General features: G+C 41.5%; 1 protein-coding gene across 7 annotated transcripts in view; it reads left to right on the forward strand.

The window, feature by feature from the left end:
* Window positions 1-20,916, forward strand: part of cep350 (centrosomal protein 350) — a 142,259-nt gene that overhangs the window by 30,241 nt on the left and 91,102 nt on the right. For all 7 annotated transcript variants that reach the window (XM_043699939.2, XM_087990930.1, XM_043699938.2 and 4 more), the window contains 4 exons: window positions 4,483-4,596; window positions 12,001-12,141; window positions 13,443-14,071; window positions 16,585-16,706. In XM_043699939.2, the coding sequence (XP_043555874.2) occupies window positions 4,483-4,596; window positions 12,001-12,141; window positions 13,443-14,071; window positions 16,585-16,706 (1,006 nt within the window). The remainder of the gene's footprint in view (window positions 1-4,482; window positions 4,597-12,000; window positions 12,142-13,442; window positions 14,072-16,584; window positions 16,707-20,916) is intronic.

Consider the following 20,916-nt stretch of genomic DNA (forward strand, 5'->3'; position numbering starts at 1 on the left):
TTGCTTCACAAATATGACTCGTCAGGCTGCTGCTTGACTAGTTTTGAGGCCGCTGTCAATTTTGGAGTAGACCCAGATGTTAGCAAGGAGGACTTTGCAGAGTGACAGGATCTGTTTTTTGCTGTTGTCATTTCCGGTGCTGAGGTCAATGCTGAGTGGTCCATCCATTTTTATTCCTTTTTTGCAACATTTTGATGAATGTCATGACTGAGTGACTTGCTCAGCCATTTCAACCTCATTAAGTAGTTTAGTTATCATTATTGATTCCTCATTTCTGATTTTTGTTTTGAATTGAATTTAAATTCCACCATCTACCATCGTCAGGATTTAAAGCCAGGTCCCTTAAAAGTTAGCATGGTTTCTAAATTTATAGTCTAGCATATTTCTTGTCAGATGTTGGGTTGAACTTGACTAGACAAGGGTGCTAGAAGTAGGCATAACGTATTTGCTGTTCTGCATGCTTTATTTAAGAGTAGCAGAATTCGTACAGTTCATTTTGCCATCACTGCTTTCCAATTTTCTGAGGGGTTTCTGGTTTGCAGTAAGGGTTCATTGTTAATGGTTGCAAATGAATCCTACAAGTCAACTAATTTTCCACCCCTGTTAAACTGAAATTCAGCTGTATGCTTGTGTAGTGTAAAATGCCAACATTTTTCATTGGATTCCATAGCTGCATAGATTAGTTAGGTAGAATTGTTTTGTTAGGAGAATGCTGTTCAGAATAGATGACCGTTTCTTCTTGCGAGGTTGTTTTGATGTTGCACCCAGGCTATTTGTTTGCAATGGAGCTGCATCAGAGGGATATTGCCGATAATTTCATGCCACTAGAAGCAGCCAGCAGGGGCTGAGTCTCCATAGCTTTGCAGAAAAAATGATGTTGAAATCATATGTGGAAATTGAATGCAAGACTAATTATAATATGCAAACAGGAGACTTATTGACTCCTGTTTAAGTGTTTCAGTTAATGATTTTACTCTGGTACACTTGCTAATGCAGTTTTGAACAGAGTCTTGAGGTGGGGTACTTAAAGACTTCCTCAGAACATCTGCTAAACATAGGAATGCTCAGATTGCTCGGGGAATTAGAACATAGCTTTGCGAATAAAAGTGGGACAAGGAAAGTAATATTTTGGTGAAATTAACTGGTTTCTGAGGTTTTAAAGGCCTTTCCATTATATATCAGAAACCACCAGTGAGACTTTCTGAAAGTTGAGCATGCTTGCATAGCTGAACCAGATCTTCGGTAAGTCCTTGGCTTGTGTGTGTTTGACATGGCTGCCAAAGTCTTCTGCCATCCCTTGATTAGTGAGCAGACACTCAGCCAATATTCTCGCTGCTTCTTATCTCATGGGTGGTTTCTATTTATGGACTTCAAAGTGAGGAGATGGTGATGAAGTTTCCTACACTTGTTCAGTCTGTAGACCGGTACTCCAGTTGACTTGATGTCTTTGTCGAGGGTGAAGGGGTAGAACAAGAATGAGCGAATGTGGAATTTGTCCTCACCTAACCACCAGCGAAGTACCAGCCTGTCGGCTTTTATTTTGTTGTATAATAGTTCATGATACTTGATCATCCCCTTCACACTCTGGTAGATTTTGGCAATGAAAAGACTGAAGAATTGAAAACAGCTGCACATGTTCCACATGCTTTTCTGACCTGCACAGGCTTAGAAGTCAAACTGCCATGGCTGGATGTATGATGAACCTGCAGCTGCTTAGATCTATTTTAGATTTTCAGCAGTGACAATTTTACTCAGTTGCTCAGCAAATTGCCTCTGAGTTTTCGTATCTTCAGAGGAGCTGGAAGAGCTTTAAATAAAAAAAAAGACCTGAAATAACTGTGGATGCTGGAAATCAGAAACGGTGGCACAGTGCTTAGCACTGCTGCCTCACAGCGACGGAGACCCGGGTTCAATTTCCACCTCAGTTGACGTGACTATGTGGAGCGTGCACATTCTCTGTGTGGGTGTGCTCTGGTTTCCTCCCACAGTCCAAAAATGTGCAGGTTAGGTGAATTGGCCATGCTAAACTGCCCATAGTGTTAGGTGAAGGGGTAAATATAGTTGGGTGGGTCGGTGTGGACTTGTTGGGCCGAAGGGCCTGTTTCCACACTGTAAGTAATCTAGCATTATAGGGCGGCACGGTGGCACAGTGGTTAGCACTGCTGCCTCACAGCGCCAGAGACCCGGGTTCAATTCCCGCTTCAGGCGACTGACTGTGTGGAGTTTGCACGTTCTCCCCGTGTCTGCGTGGGTTTCCTCCGGGTGCTCCGGTTTCCTCCCACAGTCCAAAGATGTGCAGGTCAGGTGAATTGGCCATACTAAATTGCCCGTAGTGTTAGGTAAGGGGTAGATGTAGGGGTATGGGTGGGTTGCGCTTCGGCGGGTCGGTGTGGACTTGTTGGCCCGAAGGGCCTGTTTCCACACTGTAATGTAATCTAAAAAATTGCTGGAAAAACTCAGACCTGACAGCATAAAACAGCACAGCACAGGAACAAGCCCTTTGGCCCATGACGTTGTGTCGAACGTGATGCTAAATTAGACTAATCCCTGAGTCCATAATCCTCCATTTTCTTGAATGTTCATGTGCTGACCTAAAAGTCTATAAAACAGGGCTGTCATATCAGCCACATGCCAGTACGTTCCAGACTCCTACCACTTTGTGTAAAAACAAATTGCCCCTTGCATCTCCTTTGAACCCCCCCCCCCAACCTTTAAATGCATGCCCCCTAGTATTAGACATTTCAACTCTGGCGGGGGGAGATGATTTTGACCATCAACTCTATCTCAGCATCTCATAATTTTATAGACTTCAATCAGATCTCCCTTTAGCTTCTGCCTCTCCAGATAAAAACAACCCAAGTTTTTCTAGTCCATCCTTATAGCTCATACCCTCTAATCCAGGCAGCATCCTCTAAACTCTTGGTGCACCCTCTTCAAAGCCTCCACATCCTTCTTGTAATGTAGTGATCGGAATTGAACGTAATACTTTGTGTGGCCTAACCAAAGTCTTACAAAGCTGCAACATGACATCCTGACTCTTGTACTCGATTCCCTGACCAATAAAGGCGAGCATGCCATTTGCTGCCTTTAGCACCATATCTACTTGCGTGGTCACCTTTAGGGAGCTATGGACTTGAACCCCAAGATCCCTCTGTACATCAATGCTGTTCAGGGTCCTGCTGTTAACTATATACTTTTCCTTAACATTTAGACTCCCAAAGTGCAGCACCTTACACTTACCCAGATTAAGCTCTACCTGCCATTTTTCTCCACCCATATCTGCAACTGATCTATATCCTATGACAACTCCATCAATCTTTGTATCATCTGCAAACTTACTCACCCACCCATCTACATTTTCATCCAAGTCATTTATATATATCACCAGCACAGGTCCCAGTACTGTTCCCTGTGGAACACCACCCTTCTACCACCAACCTCGAATTTCCAAGTGCAAGCCAATTCTGAATCCATGCAACCAAGTCACCATGGATCCCATGCACCTTAACCTTCTGGGTGAGCCTACATGAGGAACCTTGTCGAAAGCCTTGCTAAAATCCATGTAAACAGCATCCACTGCTCTATCCTTCATGTTATTCCCATTCTGAGGAAGGTTACTGGATCCGAAATGTTACTTCTGATTTCTCTCCACAGATGCCTCCAGACCTGCTGGGCTTTTCTAATAATTTGTTTTTGTTGGTGCTTTATACTAATAGCTTTGTGGGAACATTGGCTTTTGGATGCAATTGTATGAATTCAACCGATTTTTCTTTTTCAAAGAATCTGCGGAGATTTGTTATTCATGCACATTTGGAATTGGTGGCCTTGAAAGAGTTGTGCAAGTTCAGTGACTATTGTTACTCTGTATAGTTACAGTTAACTCTTATTTCACTGACCTATTCTAAGCATATTGTTAGCTACTTGACAGAATAGTACACCAGAGAAGATGGCTATTCGCCCTATCAAGTGCTGGCTTTCTTAAAGAGCAGTTCATTTAGTCTTTCCCTTAGTTGATCCCCATAACCTTTCAACTTATTTTCTCGTGCATTTATCTTTGAAAACAACTGTTAAATTGAGCTGGATTGAGCTCCCGATCAAACAGTGAATTCCAGATCCTCATTTGTGGAGTAAAATTTTTTTTCCTCATGTTGCTACTGCTTCAATTGCTAATCAACTCATTTATGCCCTTTGTTTATCAACACCTCCGCCATTGGAAACAGATTATCTTTATCGAAACCATTTCTGACTTTAAAGAGCTCCATTAAATTCCTCTTGATCTTCTGTGCTCGAAGGAGAAAGCCCCAACATCTCCAGATTGATCCAGATTGTGAAATATTTGAAACCATTACTGGTTCTAATTAAAATGAAATGTATAATTTACATGTATGCTAATTATGCACCTTAATTGAAATAAGTTAGTCAAATGCTAAACTGATCTGTCACTCTTACCTGCAGTCGTTGACTTTTATTTTTTTTTGACAGAGAGTAGCAAAATGAAGGAAGCCACATGTGAAAAAGTTAAAGAGAAGAAAATCACTAAACCAGTGCGGAAAGTGCAAAAAGTTGCTCAATCACCAAGCCCTGACGCTAAACCGAGTGAGTGAACCAGATTTTCTATTTAAGGCTAGCTAACTTGGTTCTCTTTGCAGACAGTGTGCATGGGTAAAGCACAAAGTATTCTGCTGATCCTTAATCTTGTACAGAAACAAAATGAAGCATGTAGCAGAGCCTTAACCTGCACAGATATTTGGAATCTTCTTAGAAACCTAAATAATTCACAACTGTTTTATAGAGAATTCTTTTAAGTGAATCTTGTGTTAACATAATTATGCATCTACTCCATGGAAATTGATCTCACCATGACGAGGTGACTCAGATTGCACATAAGTAAACGATGAGTGAAGGCTTGAGCCTCATTGTATCTATCTCAAATTCAGTGATCAAAGTCTTGATGAGTAACACATTGGAGGATATTGATCATCTACCACCTTTGATTATCAACAACACAGGAAATATGAGCACCATACTGACTAGCTTTGACCTATCCATAGCCGTTATTGCATTTTTTAGACATTTGGATGAAGGCAATCAACAAACAAAATTAAACATTTGTTACTAGGGGTTGCTTAAATTGGTTTTCTGCAGTTGTATGTTATTTGGACATTAAGTTTCATTTAACACAAAATATTAGTTTAAGCTGGATTTGATTATATAGTAATGACTTCAGATGAGATTGTGAATCCTGCTGTCTTTTATGTATTCTATATATGAAGTAGAGGTCTTCCACAAAACACACTAAGGTGCTTGGTTGAATTTCATATTTCACTTGATTAAATGTCAAATGACAGGTTATAATAATTCAGTTTCTTTGGGCAAGCAGAAGGTAGTCTGCATTCAACACCATGTGGTATACAGCTCTTTATTAAGGTCTTAAATGTGCAGATGGTACAGCAATTTGTTGTGTGATCCTTTTGATATCTTTATCCTTTCAGTAAAAGTTTTAATTGATCTGAAATCCAAATGTGAGCTATCAGCGCAGCCTTGTCTCTTGCGATGCATGAGATATTAGTAGCAAGAGACTCTCAAAACCCCACATTTAAACCAATACGCCATTTATTTGTATTACTCTGATATTGTTTGTAATCTTAAATTGCTTCCACCATTGTAAAGTTTCCTAGTGCTGAGTCATGTTCAGAATGACAAGCTAGAATTTCAGGTGAACACCCTGTGCGATTTACTGATATCCAGTGACGCAACTATCAATGTCAGTAAAATTTTGAGTTTTCAATCTCAAGTGACTAATTGAGGTAGGCAGTCCTGTCAAAGCACACTTAACACACAGTAGTTGTGACAGAATTTGAATATTTTTGTACTGGGAATCCTGCTGAGCAATTTGTTTAAGTCATCGAACTAGTCCAGGGTTATCTGTCCTGCATTATAATATTTTTTTCTAAATTTAATCTATTGATTAAATTGTTATTACTTTTTAAACTGTTATTTACCATTTGTGCGATCATTGGTATGAAAGCATTGAAAGCATTTCCTAAAGGAATGGGATGATATTGTCTGGATTTTCTTTTGAAAAGTTTATTCTCTGGTTTTGATTGTATGGGAGCGTTGGATCTATTTCGGATGAAGTTCCAAATCCAGCTTAAACTAATATTAATGTTGCTTCATGCTGATTGTAAGAGTGTAATGAGAAATGTATTTGAGTCTGTTCTCTTTCAAAAGGATACTGATTGAAAATCTGTGCCTAAATCAATACTTTTCCCACCCCAGCCCTCATGGCAATGAAGATCCTATTGTTCTTGGGTTCAAGAGAAGTGTGCTATTCAAATAAAGCAAACAGCATCACTTAAAATATGGCTGTGCTGACCTTGCTGCATGGTGCTCACATTGGTTTCTACAATTGGGGAAATTCCTTTCATCAAGAATAGACATTCTTTTTAAAAAAAAAAAAAATTCTTTAATAAAATCTGTACTTTCTAAGCTGCTTGTTAATGAAAGATACTGCTCTGCACATAAGTTTGCTCGCAGAGCTGGAAGGTTTGTTTTCAGACGTTTTGTCAACATACTAGGTAACATCATCAGTGAGCCTCTAGTGAGGTACTGGTGTTAGTGACCTGCTTTCTGAGGTAAGATTCCGTGCAGTGTGGAAACAGCCTTTCGGCCCAGCAAGTGCACACTGACCCCCCCGAAGAGTAACCCACCCAGATCCATTCCCTCTGGCTAATGCACCTAACACTATGGGCAATTTAGCATGGCCAATTCACCTGACCTGCACATCTTTGGATGTGGTAGGAAACTGGAGCACCTGGAGGAAACCCACGCAGACACAGGGAGAATGTGCAAACTCCACGCAGTCAGTCACCCAAGGCTGGAATCAAACTTGGGACCCTGGTGCTGTGAGGCAGCTGTGGTAACCACTGAGCCACCGTGCCGCCCTATTTGTGTTTAGGTTTCCTTGGGTTGGTGATGTCATATCCTGTGGTGGTCATTTCCTGTTCTTTTTCTCAGAGGGTGGTAAATGGGGTCCAAGTATATGTATTTGTTGATGGAGTTCCAGTTGGAATGCCATGTCTGTAGGAATTCTCGTGCATATTTCTGTTTGGCTTGTCCTAGGATGGATGTGTTGTTCCAGTCGAAGTGGTGTTCTTCCTCATCCGTATGTAATGATACAAGTGAGAACGGATCATGTCTTTTTGTCGGCAGTTGATGTTCATGTATTCTAGTGGCTAGTTTTTTGCCTGTTTGTCCAATGAAGTATTTGGACAAACCCAAACAAGTAGACAAAATGTACCCAGAAACCCTAGCCATTCTTCCCTACATCAAAGACATTTCGGAAACGACTGTCTGTCAGACTGTTCAGACCTCTTGGCATCATAGCCCACAAACCCACCAACACACTAAAACAGCAGCTAATGAACTTGAAAGACCCGATACAAACAACGAGCAAAACTAATGTCATCTACAAAATACCTTGCAAGAACTGTAACAAACAGTAAAGTAGACAGACAGGCAGAAAACTAGCCACTGTGAACTTCTACTAACCACAAAAAAAAAGACCCCCTCACTAGTATCCTTACCTACAGATGAGGAAGAACACCACTTTGACTGGAACAATACATCCATCCTCGGACAAGCCAAACAGAGACATGCACAAGAATTCCTAGAAGCATGGCATTCCAACCAGAACACTATCAACAAACACATTGACTTGGACCCCATTTACTACCCTCTGAGAAAAAGAACAAGAAATTACATCACCAACCCAAGGAAACCTGAACACATAAATAGAAAGCGGGTCACTAACACCAGTGCTTCACCAGAGGCTCACTGATGTTACCTAGAATGGTGATGAAACGTCTTAAAAATGAGCCTACCAGCTCAGCGAGCAAACTTTACATCCAGAGCCTCAATCTGAGCTACAAATCTTCTCAAAACTCGAAAGATATTGCTTTTGTTTTGGGAGAGGAGGGAGAATTGTATTCAGGTGAGGCTTTAAGCCATCAGATAATGCTACAACTTCCACTTACCTTGTGTGGATTTGCCTACCTTTGACCATACTGTTGCGGGGCTGTAATTAATGGGTGACTTGAAAATGGTTAGTGGATAGGATAACTCTGTGTCGGCAGCCTGTTCCTGGTAGGAATGAATAGCACCAAAAATGATGATGTCACTCCCACTCTGGGCCAATCTCGTTTGAGTCTAGATTAGAGTGGTGCTGGAAAAGCACAGCAGGTCAGGCAGCATCCGAGGAGCAGGAAAATCAATGTTTCGGGCAAAAGCACTTCAGGAATAGAGCAGTCTAGTTTGAGTACAGGCTTAGTAAAAGTTGTGTGAATTATATAGAACTTTGGTGAGAATTCACCTGAAGATGTGTTTTTTGTAAATGGGATTTGTGAATCTTTGGAATACTGTACGCCAGAGTGCTGTGGCAGCTCAGCAATTGTGTATGTTCCAAACAAGGTTGACGGATTCCTAAATACCAATGACCTAAAGTTAGCATGTGGAATAAAGGCATTGAACTGGATCGTCAGCCGTGATTGATTTGAATGGAGGAGCAAACTTGAATGGCCTATTTTTGTGTTCCCATGTGGTACTGAGGAAGCACTGCACTCTGAGATGACCCATCTTTCATATGAGATGTTAAACTGTAGCCCTATTCAGCTACTTGAGGCATAAAAGATGCTATAAGGCACTTACACAAGAGAGCAGGGAAGTTGTACATGGTGTCCAGACCAACATCTATCCTTCAATCAACATCACAAACAGATTATGTAATTATTATCATATTGCTGATTTGAGGGGTTTGTTAAGCATAAGTTTACTACCATGTTTCACACATTACACAATGACTACACTTCACAGTACTTCGTTGAGTAAAAACCACTTAAAGATGCAAAATTATCATAACTCATGAGCACCAGATATCTTGGAGTACAGCTGCTATTTGGAGCACATGGCATGGAAAATTGGGTTTAAAGCTATGTCCTAATTCTGAGCTGTTGAGAGGATTAAGGTAGCAGGATTTAAACTTGTGTTCCAATTTTTCGCTGCTCAGAGCATTAATGTATTTTTCCTATTATTATACTGGCTAAAAGCATGCGCAGCAAACCTCTGGGAGTTGCCCCTGATTTCTGTTTGTTCCTTTGATGTAGAACAGGTTCTCATAAAGTAACCCATCTCAGGCAAGCATAGAGGTTGCACTGTCTGTGTGCTAAATATAGCAAAAGTCCTGCATTCACAGTGAACTGAAGTCTTCTGCCTTTTGTGCAGATGCTGAGGTGGATTGGGGGGGTTGGGGGAAGGGGTTTGCTGCACTGCCTGACACTGATTATGAATGGTTCATCAGCACTTCCTATTAATAGCCTTGCAGCTGAAAGAAAGCAAGCAGCAGGGTTCTGCTTTTAACACTCTTGTACTCTTGTCTGAGCTTTAGAAATCATTTTCTCAAGCCACTGTTGTTTATTGATCATTGCACGTAATTAGGATATTCCTATGCTAATTATATATATTACTGTCAGATTATTTACCGTTACCATTTGATTTTATGCATGTTAGAGAATTGCTTTACAAATATCCATATCCCCATCCTATCTAATTCTAAATAATAGAATTGGTGGCGAAGACTGAAATTATCATTTCCCAGCCCCTGTACATTTGTCCAAAGCACAACCCAGACAGCCTTATCCTGCTGTCACTAGAATTCAGCACCCTGGTTTGTCAGAGAAAGGAACACTGATTACTAGGTGGGGCTAGCTTTAAAGGTGCAGTTGTCGTTGGGATGCTGCAATTGGCTGAATTACATCTCTGCTTGATTCCCAATGGCATTATTGCATTTGAATCTGAAGGTTGTTGGTTGAGACCCCACCCTAGGACATAGAAGGCTGACTCTGAATACATTGCTGAAGAAGTGCTGGTGATCGATGCAGCATGAATCTGTGATCCCTTCACTGCCCATTCAGAGGGATTTAGAAGAATCTACTGCAATGCCATATGTTATTTTTGGACATTTTATTACATTAAAAGATGCAAGAGATGTGAGTCATTCTATTTGAAAAGGAACACAGGAGTTCATCCAGTGAGTGTCCCAATCAACTTTGCTGCTTAACTTACATTATGCAAAAACAGGGTTACTGTCCATTTACCTTGCTAATCTCTCGTCAAACCTATTGAGTTCAAATTGGTTGCTCCTTTTGCCCACATGATGCAGGCTACTTTTCAAAATTGATTTGTTGAAGTATCTTCCCTGGGCTGGTGGAGTCCAGAGCTAGAGGGCATAGGTTTAGGGTGAGAGGGGAAAGATATAAAAGAGACCTAAGGGGCAACATTTTCACACAGACAGTGGTACGTGTATGGAATGAGCTGCCAGGGGAAGTGGTGGCGGCTGGTACAATTACAACATTTAAAAGGCATCTGAATGGGTATATGAATAGGAAGGGTTTGGAGAGATATGGGCCAGGTGCTGGCAGGTGGGACTAGATTGTGTTGGGATATCTGGTTGGCATGGACAGGTTGGACCAAAGAGTTTGTTTCCGTGCCGTACATCTCTATGTTCTTTTGGATATTCTGTGGTGGCAAAAGGCACAATAAGATTGCAGATATGATTATTCTCCAGACGAATTGGAGTATCTTGTCATAAATACTGTTAGAGATTTGTCTTTAAGGTTTACTTTATTTCATTTAGCAGCAAGATGTTGAATCCCAATATCAATTACTGAATCATTAGACAGATTCCATCAAGTAGACCTGAGAGCCTTTTATGAGGGAATAAGGTGAACAGCCATTCAGAAGTGGGGATGCTGAGGTGGAAAACTGAACAAGATCAAAATAAGGCTAGATTTATCAAAGAAAAGAGATGGATGTAGCAAACAGTTCAAGAGAACGTTGCAGAGTAGCTGTCATGAATTAACTGGAATGCAGATAGTTAAACAGAGAACACTGGTAAGACAATACAGAAGGTCATCTGGCAAAGGAGAGCGAGACTGAAAAGATTTAAAAACAAAGATTTTGATATAATTGCATAGCATGGTCACAAGACAGTGTTTTAATAATCAGCTAACTTGTTTGTTATTGACTGAGGAATAAATAGTGGCCAACAGAGCAGCAAACCTCTTTGCACCAACTCTTTCAATATACTGTTGTATCTGTACAATCATTCTGAGAAGGCAGTCTCTCGGTTTAGTCTCATTCAAACAGACCACCCTGATTATATAGCATCCTTTTGGTCCTCCACTCCTATCTCAGCCCAGATTATGTACTCAATTTCCACATATAAGATTTGAACCCCCAGTTTTCTAGCTCTGGTGGAAGTGACATGCTGTCTGAATCTTGGTAAATGCCTTGAAATTTTCTTCAAGGGAAGAAGGCATTTTGAACCAAGTGAATATCATTCTGGATATGACAATTTGTAATTCTGGTAGCTGTCTGGTTATAATTCAGGAGTGACAACAAAGAATGAGCCAGCATAGTGAAATTGTGTGCTACATGGCTCATCCTGGGTGAAGCTGAAGGCATCAGTAGGAATTAGAAAGAATGATTTTGGTTGAGTATCATTGGAAAATGTCAGCTAATCTGTGCCAGTTGGTGAACTGGGCGAGCTGTGGATTAAACTATATGTGCAAGTAACATGATGGGGGAATATGAAATGAGTACTGAAAGAACAGGACGTGTATAGAAATGCTGAAGCCGAAGAATTTGGGAAGATTCCTATGAGGAGCAAGCATAGAAGTTATCATTTCTTGAGTATGCCTTTTGATGTCCTTAAATCCTGGACTGAAGTTTGGACATGAAGTTGCAGGCGACTGAGTTCTCATTAGTTGCTGTCAGGGCTTTGGCTTTAAATGCAGTTTGTAGAGTTGGATTTTGATTGTTTTTGTTCTGTGCTAGGAAAATGTGCCTTGAAGATTTGTGTAGACTTCAAAGAATGAACATTTTGTGGGCTCAAAGCCTGGCTTCTCTGGACTTCAATTCATAGATGCTGTTGTTTTCTTTCAGGTGCTCATGTGATCAGCACAGGCTCCTGGCGGGAAGGTATAAAGCTGGTGAAGATGGTTCTGGGACCTGCACCTAAACCAGTGAAGGAAAATGAAAAGGCTGCCATTGCAAGAGCTGGGAGAGAGAGGATTGCCAGATCAAGTGAGTAGCTGATCAACCCTCAAACCTTTTGTCTCAGCTGATCTTGAATATTTTGACCCCTGCTTATAAATAGTGAGTGATCTGTTCATGTTCATCAGTTCACCTATTGAAGAGTTAGTGTGTGCACTAATGCTGTGATTGGCTTTGTTGATAATGTATGAACCTATATTGGGGCTGAGAACCTTGTTTAACTGTGTTTTGGTTTTAGGAGTGAGACATGAATGAGCAACATTTGATCTCACCCACATTGTTTACAACGATATGCCTTTCGCATTGTTTATGGGAGAGGTTCTGAAGATTTCTTTGTACAACATATTCTTTCCTTTCTCCCCGCCTACAGCCCCAGTTTCCCCAAACAACACACAGTTCATGATTATTTATAGGCTTTGTTAAAGCTTTGAAATTCCAGGTTTCTGGTACTATATTACTGTAATTTTGATGGGCTTGCTTAGTATTTGAGAATTAAGCTGTAAGCAGGTTTGTTCATTTTCATAAAGGCCCAAGGATGCAAATTCTAATGAAGATCATCCTATTTCTAACTCAATCCAGTTACCTGTTGCATTCCACTGACTCAGGTGTTTCTAGAAGTGCACATCATGTGAACTTCTATTATTATTTGTTTCACAAGTTTGAAAACAAATGTCACCTGACTTCTTATTCCTTATTGTTAGCTGTGTCTCCTGATATTTGAACACCTTACCATAGTGAACTGTATCTTTGGGTCAGCTTTAACAATGTAGTGGAAACCAACTCCAAAGATGGTGGGTGCTAAACTTTCATAGTTTTTCCCTCACCACCTGTAATTTCTGTTTGAGTCTTCATAATTTTGTTTTTCTGCAATGTTCTCACAATCACATTCAAGGAAGAATAGCATTTTTATCATCATCATTTGTGGGATCTGGGTGTTGCTGGTGAGGCCACCATTTATTGTCCATCCCTAATTGTTTTGGAGTAAGTAGTCAGGAGCTGTTTTCGTGACCTGCAGTCCTGCAGTCATTGTACTGTTAAGAATGGTGTTCTAGGACTTTAAATCAGCGACAATGAAAGAATGGTGATGTAGTTCCGCGAGGTGAGTAGCTTGGAAAGGAACTTTCAGGGGATATTGTTTCTAGGTATATGTTGTACCTGTCCTTCTAGATAGTAGAGTATGAGAGTTTGGAAGGTTCTTGTAAATGAGCCTTGATTTGTTGCAGTACACCTTATAGGTACCACTGTTTGTCAGTAATGAATGCAAAGCTATCCACCTCATTCCTAAAAGAAGTAATCTTCTCACTCAAATTCTTAAAATTCACTTTCTACAGGAAATACCGCAAGAACAGACTTTGATATCAAACTCGAAGCTTCTAAAACTTTGCGCCCCAGAAGTTCTGAGAGGCAGAGAGCTGAACAGCAGCCAGAGACTGACCAAAGAAAGAAAGAGGGGCAGAATGAATTGGATACGCTGAATACACGTGTCCTGCCAGCGGAAGTACGAGGGATTCTTGATGACCTTCAGCTCAAGACAACCCATCAGGACATCCCAGCAGAAAAGACTAGTTTAGAAGAAGGTAAGCAGCCAGCTGGAGTCCGATTCTCTTCGAGAAGTACGAGCCCTGTTAAGAGGAAGCAGGAGAGGCACAACCTGTGCACAGAAATGCAGCTGAAGCGATTGCGGCACTATGATGCGGAGGAAGTGCGCCAATATATTGCCAGGCAGCAGGTAGAGAGGAAGAAGAGGCAGACAGAGGAGAAGAAAGCCCAGAAAGAAGCAATGGAACAAAAGAACAAACGGCTGCAGGAACTCTACAGAAAGCAAAAAGAAGCTTTCTCCAAACCCAAGCCAGAACCAATGTGTCAGAAACGTTTACAGGAGACATTCTTGAAGTATGTGTCTGAGCCAGCAAAAGTTGAAGAGCCATCACACCATCAATTAGTGCATCAAGAGAGACCGGTAATGATTCGTTTGATATTGAGTTGCACTGTTTTATGTTCTAAGTGAAAATCATCTTGGTGGCAGTCATGAGTGGAAGAGGTTGCGTAGTGACAAAGCAGGGAGAGCAGCACCGTGCAGAGATTCCTGCACTGGTGGAAAGGAGGCGAATGCTGATAGTGATTTGAAATGGTATTTCAGAGCTGCGAGCATATCATGAAACAAGATGTGAGTACACAGTGCCAGATTCTGTTGAAAGCTTCAGTTAAGTGTAAATTTAATGTAGCTTCACTAAATTTGCTGCTATCTGGTAGCAGGTGTGTGAGGTGTTGTTTAGCCAGCTGTGTTGCCAGTGAAGGTGTCGGTTCAGATAACAACTTGCATTTTTACCGCATATTAAGTGCAGAAAACTTATCAAAAGAGGAGACATTAAGGAGGAGACATTAGAAGGGGTGACTAAAAACTTGAAAATAGATATTAAGTAGCCCTCCAAAATAAGAGAAGTAGATTAAAAGATAGAAGTTATCTGCAGAGAAGTCATAGAGGCAGCTACAGTCCCAGAATATGTCACTTATGATCCTGACTAGGGCAGCTTCAATGTTAGTTAAGGATGCAAACCTGATGAGAGAAAATCAGTGTGGGGGGTGCAGGCAGGGTGGGACTCCTTGATTCTTGTTTGAGATGAAGGTGGAAGGCATGGAGGATAAGAGATTAAGAGGATGTTTGGTAGGAAGCAGACAGACCAGGTTATCTTGATTCTAGGATAATTTTAGATTGGTGAGCAGATTTTGTTAGCTGAGAATTAGAATTAGATCTACAGCACACAAAAAAGGGTCTTTGGCCTGCTGAATCTGCGCCAGTCAAATTCAATCACCTTACGATTCTAATCACATTTCTCAGCTCTTGGCCCATAGCCATCTTATGCCTTGGCATTACAAGTGCACATGTAAATACTATTTCAATGCTATGAGGGTTTCTGCCCTCAACCACTCTGTTATAGTGAGTTCGAGATTCTCACCAGTCTCTGGGTGTAAAATCTTTCCTCACATCCCCTCGAAACCTTCTGCCCCTTAAATCTCTGCTCTCTGGCCATTGATCCCTCATTTGAGGGACAGAGTTTATTCCTGTCTCTTCAATCTATGCCCGTCATAATTTTATACATTTCAATTATGCCTCCCCCACCCCACCAGTCTTCTCAGCTCCAAGGAAAGCAACTCCAGTCTTTCCAAACTCTATTCTTAACTAAAACTCAGCAGCTCGGGCAACATCCTGGTAAATTTTTGTTGCACCCTCTCCAACACAATCACATCTTTCCTATCATGTGAATTCCAAAATTGCACATAATATTCTAGTCATTGCCTCACCAACTTCTTAGACATTTCCAGTGAAATCTCCCTGCTATTGAACTCTTTGCCTCTGCTAACAAAGACAAATGTCTCCCATGCCACCTTTACCATTTTATCTGTCCTTTCAGCTACCTTAAGGAAACGGTGTGCATGCACACCATGGTTCCTCTGAACCCTGGTGCTTCCCAAGGTTCTACCATTTATCATGTGTTCCCTTGTCTTGTTTCTCCTAACCAAGTGTATCACCTCACATTTATCTGGATTGAATTCCATCTGCCACTGACCAATCCATTGACCAGCCTCCTCATTATTGACTTCCATCCCACCAATGTTTGTAACATCCATGAACTTGCTGATCAGCCCGAAATAAGAATATACTTAATGTGGTCCAATTACATCTGCTGCTGATCACCTTGCACATCCCATCAACCACAGGGGATCAGTACCGTGCCCCCTCCCCCAAAAAAAAACCAAGATCCGACCTTCCAACCCAGCGGCACCCTCTTGACCTGTTCTCCCTGTCCATCTTCCTTCTCACCAATCTGTTCCACCCTCTTTTCTCACCTATCACCTTCACCCTCACCTTCATCTAACTATCACATTCTCAGCTACCCCTCCCCCTTATCTCTCAGCCCCTTTAGCCCACAATCCTCATTCCTGAAGTAGAGCTTATGCTTAAAATGTCGATTCTGCCGCTTGTTGGATACTGCCTGACTGGCTGTGCTTTTCCAGCACCACCATGGGTGGCTTGGTGGTTAGCATTGTTGCCTCATAGAGCCAGGGACCCGGGTTCAAATCCAGCCTCTGGTGACTGTCAGAATGGAGTTTGCACATTCTCCCAGTGTGTGCTTGGGTTTCCTCTGGGTGCTCCAGTTTCCTCCCACAGTCCAAAGATGTGCAAGTTAGGTGAATTGGCCATGCCCAAAGTGTTAGGTACATTAGAGGGAAAATGGTCTGGGTGGGTTACTGTTCAGAGGGTTGGTGTGGACTTATGGGGTCAAATGGCTTGTTTCCACATTGTAGGGAATCTAATCTAATCACACTCTTGACTGATGAACACCTAAACTGCTTGTTCACGTCACTTTCAAATTTTAATGATGTGATGCATCACATACTATGAAAAGGTAACCTTTGGTTTGCAAACTGTTTAGGACATTCTAATAAAAAAAATTTTTAATTTTTGTCCAGCAAAAGGCTGTTTACCAACCTTCAGGGGAATCTGACAAAGAGAATAAAGGTCAAGAACGGCCCCTTAGTGCCTCGTCAAGTAGCGACCTATCTCTCTCCGACCCTCTGCAGCCTGTGGGAAGGTAAGGAGATGCTTTAAACTATCTGAGCACATTTCAACCAATGCATGCCGTAGGATCCAAGTTCACCCAGAGCTGAATTCCATGCAGTCTCCTGTCAAATAGATGTTAGCATACAATGGGATGTAGGAACAGCGGTAGGTCATTCAGCCCCTTGAGTCTGCTCCATAATTCAGAGAGATGATTGATGATCTGATCATCTTCAACTGCACTTTTCTGACTTCCCGTAATCTTTGATTGCTTTGCTGATTTAAAAATCTACCCATTTCACTCTTAAATATGCTTAATGAACCCAGCCTTTGGTGGTAAAGGATGCTGTCGATTTACTCTCTTCTGAGAGAAGAAATTGCTTCTAATCTCTGTTTTAAATGCATGACTCCTTCCTCTGAGATTGTCCTCTTCGTCCTGGACTCTCCCACAACAGGGAAACAATTTCTCATACTCTATTCTGACAAGCCCCCGAAGTATTTTGCATGTTTCAGTAAGATCTTCTCTTTCCCTAAATGTTGAGCATAAGCCAAACTTGCTCAGACTCTCCTCATAAGCAAATTCTTCCATGTGCAGAACCAACCAATGAATCTGCTCTGGACTGCTTCCAATGCCAATATGTTTTTCCTTAAAAAGAGTGATCAAAACTGTTAACATATTCTAAGTCTGGTCTGGTTAATGCCTTGTTTACTTTTATATCGATCAAAAATAAAGTTTCTGTGAAATCAAAGACAAATTGACAACAAATCAAAATGTTGAATTGCTAGTTGCTTTGCGAGAACTGTTGATATCTTTAAATTTGCAAACCTACATTATCCCTTATCAATCAAATCATGACTGCTTAATTTATTTGTAACAAATAGAAGTTATTGTCCAGGTAGCCAAATGTCTTGTGTTCACTTTCTCTAATTTCACAAGTACTGTTTGGCCTCATACTACTTCCTGTTACAGTAGCTCCCTGTTTATTGAGCCTCTGGTTGTCCTCAACCACCTTTCCCATCAGCCTGCTCTAACCATTGATTAGTCTGTGTCAAAATAAACACAATCTCTCTGGGTTTGTCCTTGATCTTGTGTTCTCTTGCCTTGATGTATTCAAATATTTCAAACCTTCTGACAGGCTGAAGCACCCTACATTGGATCATCCTTCAAAACCTCGACTCTGATTTCAGCAATTTGGTCCATTTTAGTATTCCCTTGGGCTTTAGTGAATAAACTTCTACCTCCGGATGTTTTAGTCTGTATTAAGGTCTCATTGGTAGAGGTTGGCCACATTGGTCCAGCTAAGGTCCCTGTTTAGCAAAGATTATTCTCTGTCTGGAAGTCTGAAGTGGTACTTACAGGTAGATTGCACGTTGTATAAAAGTTGTCAGGCACTTTTGTTTGACCTCAATCCAGATTTGAAGATGTTGGTTTCAAATGTTCCACTCAAGACAGCTGCAGTTCCTATTGCAAAGTGGAAAGAGCTAAGCAACCTACCAACATCTTCAGGAATAACTTGGGAAAAATATATCAACCAGAATGTAAAAACACAGGTTATTCTCAAGTCACAAGTTATTTAATCGCATTAAAAGGTACTACATAAAACAAAAGCTGTTTTTCTTGGCTGAATAATTCTTGCACATGAATTTGCTGAGAAATCTGCACAAGTAAAGGTGCAAAATAAAGTTCCGCTACCCTTAAAACTGGAAAGCAAATCAAAAGAATAAGTGCCCTCACTTCCCCTGGAGTAGTGCCTGATGATTGGAGGTAGGCAAATGTTATTCCCTTCTTCAAGAAAGGGAATAAGAATAATCCTGGGAATTACAGACCAGTCAGTCTTACATCAGTGGTGGCTAAAGTATTGGAGAGGATTCTGAGACAGGATTTATGATTACTTGGAAACCCACAGTTTGATTAGAGATCATCAGCATGGCTTTAAGGGCAGGTCATGCCTCACAAACCTTTGGAATTCTTTGAGGACGTGACAAAACGCATTGAAGGTAGAGCAGTGGATGTTGTGTACATGGACCTTAGCCAGGTGTTTGATATGGTTCCCCATGGTAGGCTCATCAGAAAGTAAGGAGGCATGGGATACAGGAAATCTGGCTATCTGGATACAGAATTGGCTGGCCCATAGCAGACAGAGGACGGTGGTAGATGGAAGGTACTCAGCCTGGAGCTTGGTTACCTGTAATGTTCTGCAGGGATCTGTTTTGGGACCTCTGCTGTTTGTGATTTTATAAATGACTTGGAGAAAGTGGAAGGGTAGGTTGGTAAGTTTGCCGATGACATGAGGGTTTGTGGAGTTGTGGATAATGTGGAGGTTGCAACAGAACATTGACAGGATGCAGAACTGGGCTAAGACGTGGCAGATGGCGTTCAACCTGGAAAAGTGTGAAGTGATTCATTTTTGAAGGTAGAATTTGAATGCAGATTACAGGGTTAAAGGCAGGATTCTTGGCAGTGTGGAGAAACTGGGATCTTGGGGTCCATGTCCATATATCCCTCAAAGTTGCCACCCAAGTTGACAGGGTTGCCAGGAAGGCATATGGTGTGTTGGCTTTGATTAGCAGGGGGATTGAGTTTTAGCTGCGTGGCTATGCTGCAGCCATGGTTATTACACACTAGGAATATTGTGTTCAGCCCTGGTTGCCTCATTATAGGAAAGATGTGGAATGTTCAGAGAGGGTGCAGAGGAGATTTACCAGGATGCTTCCTGCATTTAGAGGGCATCTCTGATGAATAAAGGTTGAGGGAGCCAGGATTTTTCTTCTTGGAGTGAAGAAGGATGAGAGATGACTTGATAGAGGTGTACAAGATGATGAGAGGCATAGATAGAGTGGATAGCCAGAGATGTTTTCCCATGGCGGAAGTGGATATCATGAGGGGTCATAATTTTAAGGTGATTGGAGGAAGGTTTAGGGGAGATGTCAGAGGCAGGTTCTTTATACGATGGTGGATGTGTAGAATGCACTGCCAGCAGTGGTGGTGGAGTCAGATACATTAGGGACATATAAGTGTCTCTTATGCACATGAAGGGTATGTAGGTTAGTCTGATCTTAAAGTAGGAAAACAAACTGGCACAAAATTTCCAGAGTTGGAAAGCTCTTCAGTCTTGCCTACCTCTGTGAAAATTCAACTGACCGCCATAGCAAGGTAAGACTTGCAGTAATCAAATGACTGCACTGTCAGTGCCCACACTGCACTAGATCTGGGGGCTACTCTCAATCTTCCAATTCTGTAGTCGAGAAAGTCCACCTGTCCTTGAGCATTGCCGAAATAGAACTCGTCAGTGTAGATCTGGTCAGCCAAATAATATTCTACCACCCATAGATCTGGAGCATTTCTGATCCTTTGGCAACCACGTCTTTCGAAAGGCCACTACTGACAAAAAAAAATGCAACACCAGATCAGTTGCATCAACAATATCTATAAAACTGTGGCAGCAACTGTTCAATGACAAAATCCTATGGACCTCAATAAAATTCTTTGCCTTCAGAGCAATTATCACCTCTCACTCTTGTATTGCAGTGAAATTTGAACTGTGTACAAGCGACACAAAAGAACACGAGAATTCCACCAGCAATAATGCAGCTGCATCGTTCTGACTCAGTGAGAGGACATCATCTCCCCTGCTGTGTCCTGTCTTCTCAACCCTCAAATGGCCAAAGTTTAGGGAGGAGAAAGAATATCCTACAGAGACTCTGAAACTCTCATTGAAGCTCAGCAGCATTGACATCAACAAATGGGAGGAGAATGCTGCCATCACTCAAAATGCAACAGCTTGTCCATCAAGCTGTGTTGCGCATTGAATCCATGTGTCCTAATGATGAAGCAGAGTAGCAACAGGGAATGGAAGTATAGGAAGCATATCCTGCACTTTGGATCCCATTGCCCTGTAGGACATCCATTCCCATGTACTCAAAGATCTGCAGATTGCAAATCGTCCTGCTCAGTTTCATGAAAACGTAGGCAGAAGCTCTCACATCTACGTAGACATTCTCTTTGTATCGCAGGTTAACTGAAGGTAACATGGGTCACTAGCTGAGAATCAGAGGTGAGAATCTTGAGTAGTTTGCTGTTTCTCAATAGGTCAGGGTGCTAAGGTCCCCATAGCTTTTGTTTTGTTTGAACTAGCAATTCTAAGTCAGACCATTACTATACTACCACAGCGCTATTTCAAAGGAATTATCGATGATTGACAATACATAGCACCACGAAAGACGTTTTACTCTTTTAACAAATG

This window comes from Chiloscyllium plagiosum, unplaced genomic scaffold (assembly GCF_037043375.1).
Source record: "Chiloscyllium plagiosum isolate Xiang-an unplaced genomic scaffold, Cpla_swu_hap1 HiC_scaffold_9, whole genome shotgun sequence".
In the NCBI taxonomy this organism is placed as follows: Eukaryota; Metazoa; Chordata; class Chondrichthyes; order Orectolobiformes; family Hemiscylliidae; genus Chiloscyllium; species Chiloscyllium plagiosum.